Below are 7,757 nucleotides of genomic sequence, written 5' to 3' on the forward strand. Positions count from 1 at the left end.
CTGAAGATGACAAAAACCAGCTCTTTAAAATACCTCAGTGAAGAACTGAAATGCATATACAACATGAAAATCCTACAGAAAATAGTTCTCCAATTATCCAAAACCAACTGTAGCTCCATCAGAACAGGGTTACAAAAAAGGACCAAATATTCCTTATAAACATTCACCATACATTTTAAAATACTGGTTTTAATGTTACTATGCTCAGCCATCCAGGGTCAGTCAGCAGAGTTGCACAAGTATGCTTTGATTATTTTTATGGTTCATAAATCAGTCACTGACCAATTTGCAGTTGTAGTTTGTTAGAGATAATTGCAGAAGGAACAGCTTGACTTTTAGAACCAATTAGGCAATCACAATACACAGATCCACTTCTTCCTTTATTTTTTAAAAATCAATCACCCAAGATAATTTTATAGCAAAGTGAAAACAAGCATTTGAGAGAAAGCTGATGAATACTAGGGAGGCTTATCTTAACCAGGCAGATGATACTCATGGCAAACAAGGTACAAGGAAGTGCATGTTGAGGACTAACAGGAGCTACTGAAGCACTTTTGAGCTTGAAATTGGAATTATTGAGGGGGAAGAAGCAGAGTATCAGAGCAACAACAGCATTATCTCACACTAGGTATTTAAAAGCTGGTATTGTCAGTGAAATAAAAACCTGAGAACAGAATGGAATAAAAACCACGTATTTGCTTTCCATCTGGAAAAATTCAGTTTTGAGCATCAGACCTAGAAGCAGGAGAAAAACAAGCACAGACAGTCTGAGCAGAGGCCCAAAATAACTTCAGCAGTCCTTCACTTTATGAATACTCTGTTTTAGAGAGGAAAGAAGTATGCAATAAAATTATGCAGAACATAACAGAATGGAGACTGAAAGGTAAATAACCTCCTGTTGCTAACCCATAGCTAGCTATAAAGAAGTGAAAGATTACACAAAGATCAGTTAGAAAGCACTGCATCAGTTTTTTACACAATCCATAAGCAAACTGCTACCAAAAATTATCTAAGAATTTAAGATTCAGGAGTGTTTCTATGGATAAAGAAAACATTTACAATTGCACCAACAGTGATTAAAAAAGTATATAAAGATTGTTTTAAAACATTAATCTACCAGTGATCTGTTTCAGGGTTAAAGCCCAACTTTCTTAATAACCTGATTTTAAAAGTATCTAACACAGGAATTCAGAAAGAGCACATTCTTTAGTGCCTTCACTAGTACACAAGCTGCTGTTAACAGTGGTCCATGGAAATGTGTTCAGCAGCAAGAAGTAGTAAAGTGGAAAAAAAGATAATGCTCAACACTTAGTAACTTAAAGGGAATTCAATCATGAATGAGATGACAGAGTGCAACAAAATGCTAGAAAGTAAAATTGAGTTAGCTTTTTTCCCCGCCCTTAAGAATTCTCTACACTGTTAAAACACATTTTATCACATAACTTTTAAAAAGTATTTAGGAGATTTTTTATTTCAGAAAGTTAAAAGGCATGATCCAAACGCCTCTTCAAGTTTCCACCCATTGATACTAAAGAAAGTGTTGAAAAGGTCACAGCAGTTTGTTTTGAAGGATTTTTCATGTAAGAGCTCTGCTGCCACCACAAGGATACAGAAGATGAGACAATCTAAAACTTCTGAAACTTAAGCATTCTAAAAGGTTAAGCACATAGTATGGATGCATGCAGTAGCATACAGCAGAGCTGGTTTGTGCATGTGGCTTTTGAAGTTTTGTGTTATCCCATTTGAATGGTTTTACTAATGCACTCAGAATGGCTGCATTAGTAGTGCCTGCCAATTTTTGTCGCAGAAATAACAGTACATCCCCATTCTCAAATTAAATATTTTAGCAGTGTTGTAGAGTGCTTTATTGGACAAATTTGGGTACTATTTCTCCAGAAAACCAGGCTGCCTTCATATTATTGATGAGTGGAATATGAAACACTGACTTAAGTCCACCATTAGCCAAGACCGGATACTATCCGTAGCGCTACTGTACAAATTCACACAATATTCTGCTTGTGGAGATGAGCAGGTTCTCCAAACCATGGTGTCCAAGTGTTGGAAACAAAGGATTCAGGAAGGCTGGATTAGTGGGTGCAGGTGGAATGTTAAGAGATAAAAGTAACCTGGGTCACATCTCATGGCTCTGATTTCCTACCAGTCACTCACTGTTTCATGTAATTCTGTGGTCTATAGTTAACACGTACCTACCACAATTATTAATGCACGCTGACAAATAACTTGACTGTGTGGCCATATTGTCGATAAACCAGCACAATTCCATATTTTCCATCTCAGAAGCATGTGTAGCCTGGAATCTAAGCACCTGGATGCTAATCAAGCTTCAAAACACATATGAAGGCATGCATGAAGCTTCACAGGTGACAGTCAGCCAAAGACCTGAAAGCGCCTGATAGAGCAGCCATCAGGAACCCTGACTCTGACCAAGACCCACCTTTCACATGCTTATCAGTCCTTCCAAAGAGCACACTTGGAATGGATGAAGAGTGTCTTCGACAAAGAACAGACTCAGTCCAGATGCTAGTTACCATCTAATTACAATCTGTATCCCAAGCAAAAACACTGTTTGGGGAACAGTGCTTGCGGCTTACTGACATCCCCAATGGCTACTTATGCTCAATTTTTTTTAAGCTCCTTTTGTATGAGAGGCACGGTGTAACAATGGTGTTTCTACAGAGGCACAACTTGGAAGTTAGGACCAACATGTGGTACTTACTCTTTGTGATGACACTTCAAATCACATGAAGTGACAACATGACAGGTGAGAGAACACTTAACTGAAACTGCACATTTATTTAAAATGGAGACTCTGAAGACAAAAAGTAAGGAATGAAAACTTTGCAATTTGGGGTGGTTTTTTTTTTAAAGCTATAAAATATGAGCTTGCAATTGTGGTGCTTCAGTGCCCATGGGGAAAAGAAACAAAATCCAAGGGGGATGCTGGATTTTATTTTATCTTTTTCTTTTTAAAGTTAAGCTACTATCTCCTTTTCCCTTGCTGAATCTTTCATTTCAACACCCATGGACAAAGTTCCTGCTTTTTTTTGTTTGGGGTTGTGGAGGTTTTTTTCCTCGTTAACTTATTGAAGATAAAAACACCCTAAAATGCTTCATAATATTCAGTAATTTGAGTCTCCTGGTTGTTGTGATTCCAGGATGTTTACTCTATGAAATTAATCACATGCAATTCGCAAACTGATACAAGAATAAAATGGAAGAGTAATACACATCTTCCATCATCACTGAGGATAGGAAGTTAAGTACACATAATGTCCTCAGTTATTCCCACTCATATTCTTAACATGTGGCAGTATTTTAATCTCTGTAAGAAAGTTACCATGAACAAAGCTAGGAGAGCAGATAAAAATGTATGTACATTCTTGTCCAGTTGCAATATTGGTATACTAATTTTCTAATGGCTGAAGCTTAAAACTTGTAGTCCAAAAACTTTCTCTGAGAATGAAATACAGGGACAGGAACAGAAGCAGTTAACTTAATTACCCAGTCACTGTCTTGATTTAACCTAATATGAAAACAGAAACACAAGGGCAAAACAAAATCATACCAGCTGATGAAAAAAAGAAATAGGGAAAGGGTGTTTAAGAAAACCCACAAAACAAACACACACAAATTCTACTTCACTTTCCAGAAAGTCAGATGTTCATGAAGATGAGGAAAGTCACACATCTCATTCATAGTGCCAAAAAGGAAATCAAGTATTAGATAAAACTCATTCTCAATTTGCCTTTTGAAAAGAAACAAACACCTGACGTGTATCCTTTATCTATCTAATGTAGCTAATGTTCTTTAAGAACCAATTCTGGCAGGGTTCCTAGTAAAAGCAAAAGGAAGATTATTGCTCAGTGCTCTGCAAAACTCTTCTGGCAGCAAGGTCACGTATCAGTAAATGGACAACCAACCGCTTCCCGTAGCAAGACAAGAGCAGTCACTGTGCTAAAGCGCATGTCTTTGTGACAGTCTCCCTAAGAATATTTCATATAGGAACTATGACTCTGAATTTGTTAACACTGCCCAGCTGTGGTGGGACCAACCTCTGAAGTCATTCTGCAACCACAGTGGCACAACTACCAGCAATTTTACAGGGACCAGATTTCACTTACATTTTAGTGACTCGGGTAAAATGACATGTGAGGCAAGGTTAAAGGGCAGAGGCAGTTAGTTCCCTTCTGGAGTGACTAAAACTGCCAAGAGTGCCCTGCTTTATGCAATACCTAAGTGCAGATGCGCTGCTCCCCCCTTTGAAAACTGGGAATGAAACAGAATTCAAGACGATGCAGTAACTACACTCTGATTCTGTTCCACATGGCGCTTCTCCCAAATGCAACTTGCCTTTCACTTTTCCAAGTTCCTCTACTCAGAGGAACTTGGGGGTGTGGTGGAGGGGCATGGTGTGGAGATGGACTATTGATTTATCAGGAATGTCAATACAATGGAAATTACAAGGATTATGGATTTCTGTTAGTCCTGTTCACATCATGCTCCTGTATTTGTTGCCTGGCTAAAAAAAAAAAGCAGACCACCCTTACCGAGCATGGTTTCTCAGGGTTACCTGCAGTCACAGCATTCTACAAAACCTTTCAGTCAAAGCAGTGTTTGTGCAGCTATGCTAAAACTAGCAAACATTTCTACAATCAGTTAGCACTGTACTTGTTTCAGTATTGCCACCAACACTTGTTGAAAGACAAAAAACTCAGTTGTTTCTAGAGCAAACCGCATTATCTGTCTCTTTCTAAGTCCATAAAAGTATTTAAAAAGATATAACTAGTTCGATGTATGTATCTAAAAGGAAATAGTACCTTTAATGTTCTAGTTGGAGCCCAGCCAGTGCCATCAATTGAATGTTCTCTCAATAAACTGGAAAAAAGACACACATATTATACAGTGCAACTTCTAGTTAAACAACCTTTGTTAGTAATCTCAGAAAACATTAAGAACTTAGGAAGTAATTGCAACGTAAGAATTACCTCTTGCACTATTATCTAGGTACCGGGATTTTAAAGCACAAGAATTGGTATGTCTTCCTAGAATTACATTCTGCACAGCGTCATTACAGATCTCCCGATCTGAGCTCAACCTTCGTCAAAAAAACTGACTTATTTTCATCAAGCAAAATAAGTGTGACAGAAATCCTTGTGACAGTCTCAACATTGAACCTTTATTTTCCCCTGAGCACACAGACATGTGCTCCAGTTTAGAACGTTCATCTTTGGTAAAGAGACAGGCTTGCAAAATGACCCATCTCTCACCAAACCTGGCACAATTAAATCCAAAGAAGGGTATTTTTGGTGGGATATCCCTGATTAGCAAGAAAGAGGATTGTCATCCTCTCTTCTGTGAAAGGACTTCAGCTTCTTAGAGGCAGGGATAAGAAAGTGAAATAGTTTTTGTCTGTCTGCTTAGGAAGGTTCTGCAACAGCCGTAACATAAGCAGATGCATCTCAAGCCTCTTGGGACACAGCACAGGACAGTCTAGCAGCAGGGTCTTACAGTCCTCTTCCAGCAGGTGAGCCATATTGCATGCAGAATATTTTAAGGCTTTACAGGCAAATTCAACATCATACATCCCCAGCTGGAAATCATGATGAAGACTACTCCGGGCAAGAGAGGTTGCTTACAGGAGGAAAAGTTCCTTATAAGCTATAACACATGCTCTTGAGTTTTAATATAAATACATATGAATATTAATATAAATAAGATACTGACTTTCCTATATACACACACATACTGTATAGAAATTTTATATGACCTGCATATTATGCTACATATTAAGTCCAGTGAAGCTGTTGACCTATTTACAAGTTGAAATTATTGAAGTGTATTCAGTTGGTAAAGTATTCCTGAACCTTTCAGGTCAAAACATCAGCAGTTATGAGAAGTAAAAATATTAGAGACCAGAGCATAATTGAGAAATGAGCTGAAGTCTTGCTCACATTCGTGAAAGCAAAAGTCATAATATAAATGAGAAATTCTGGAAAACTCCTTAAAGCATCATTCCACAATCGCATCTTCCTCTGTTAAGAAGTAATCTAAAACTGAAAATTCATACAGCAAAGTAGCAAAGCATGAAAATTCCACGAAACCACCACCAGCAGCTTCTACTTCTGAAATGACAGGGTTAAAGTGAAATAGTCTTAAACTATTAGGTTTTACCAACTTTCAGGATGACATATATTAAGTCATTTTTAAATTGCAGCAGATGACTGGGCCATACAGGCTATCCATATAGTTATTTATTGAATGCACTGAGTTTTTAATCCAAGGAGATATACTACAACTAGCATTACTCCTTGTTCAATGTAGAGAGGCTAGGAACAGGATGATGATACTGGACAAGACTATTCCATCTTAACTGTGCTGCTAACCTCATTTCTGTGCCTTTAAAAAGATAAAATATGCCATTACCGCTAGTGCAGTTCAAAACTAATTTCAAGAACATTAAAAATAGCATCTTGTGGCGGCAATTTTTGTTCATATTACAAAAGTAAAAGCAAAAATGCTGCTGAACAGGCAAGAGCCAGAATTTTCAGGTTTTGAGCAAATAACGGACTTTTTAACTTGCTTTCTGTCTGCTCCTCATAAAATTTTGCTATAGTACTCCCCTTTACCTCTTCAGATAGCTCACTGTGAACTTAAGAGCGAGGAATAAGTTAACACACACAAAAAAAGCATAAAGATATCCACTGATAGAACTCAAAGTGCCTGAGCATATCAGATAAGCCTTGTTAATATGCTTCCAGCTTCCCAAAGCCTCAGAGCTCTCTCTCAGCATATCTCCAGCTGTGGGCATCAGCAGCCAGGACTTGAGAGAAGACACTCATACCCCTCATAGAGCTCTGGCAGGAAACCAGTGAAGATAGATAAGTGTACCTTTGCCTCATATTTCTAATTTGCTGATATAATTCATTTTTAGAGCAGCATACTCTTCCTTCCTACAAATTGAGAATGATCATTAGGCCCCTAATCAAAACCTTTTCCCAGCACAGGGTGTCTAGAGAAACCACATCTCATGCTCTCCACAGGGATGACCTAGATATAACTGCGAGACAGTTGGGAGGTCTGAATGATCTGCTCTCAGAGCATCATACACACAAACAGCACAATGAACACCTAAATGAGTAGAAATACACAAAATACATCACAAACTAGTTTAGCGGATGAACACGCATCTGCATGTAGCTTCTGTTCAAAGACCTGTCATCCACCAGTCCTGCTGCCATAGAGGAGCTGGGCTACTAGGAAGTTCTCAAATGGCACAACCAGCAGAGTTTCTCGCCCACTCAATGCTTCAAGAGGCTGCTTTTGACAAGCTGCCAGGTACACCACAAAAGCCACCTGTTCTACCAGGGTTTCAGGACACCTGATGGGCAGGAAAACTTGTTTACTTGAAGTGACTATTCTAAAATTGCCAGAACTTTGCTGTCTGATACAGGAATGCCCAGAAAACTCACCTAGTATTATTTAGATTGAATAAACATTCAGAAGCTTCCTGGGTGACGCTTGAGAATGAATTTGCAATAGTAAAGACAGGGGTAAACCAACTACAATTTCCGCAGCATTTCAGATTACTAAAGCTGGTGAGTGAGTACATGCCTTGGGAAGAATCACAGAATCATTAAGGTTGGAAAAGACCTCTAAGATCATCGAGTCCAACCATCAACCCAACAGCACCATGCCCACTAAACCATGTCCCTAAGTGCCTCATCTACCCGTCTTTT

At 38.5% G+C, this 7,757-nt stretch overlaps 1 protein-coding gene across 2 annotated transcripts in view; it reads right to left on the minus strand.

Annotated features, from left to right (window-relative positions):
* UBE2F (ubiquitin-conjugating enzyme E2F (putative)) overlaps positions 1-7,757 on the minus strand; it is an 87,366-nt gene that overhangs the window by 44,943 nt on the left and 34,666 nt on the right. For both annotated transcript variants that reach the window (XM_009329637.1, XM_009329636.1), the window contains exon 6: positions 4,839-4,896. In XM_009329637.1, the coding sequence (XP_009327912.1) occupies positions 4,839-4,896 (58 nt within the window). The remainder of the gene's footprint in view (positions 1-4,838; positions 4,897-7,757) is intronic.

The sequence above is a fragment of the Pygoscelis adeliae genome, unplaced genomic scaffold (assembly GCF_000699105.1).
Source record: "Pygoscelis adeliae isolate BGI_AS28 unplaced genomic scaffold, ASM69910v1 Scaffold7, whole genome shotgun sequence".
Taxonomy (NCBI): Eukaryota; Metazoa; Chordata; class Aves; order Sphenisciformes; family Spheniscidae; genus Pygoscelis; species Pygoscelis adeliae.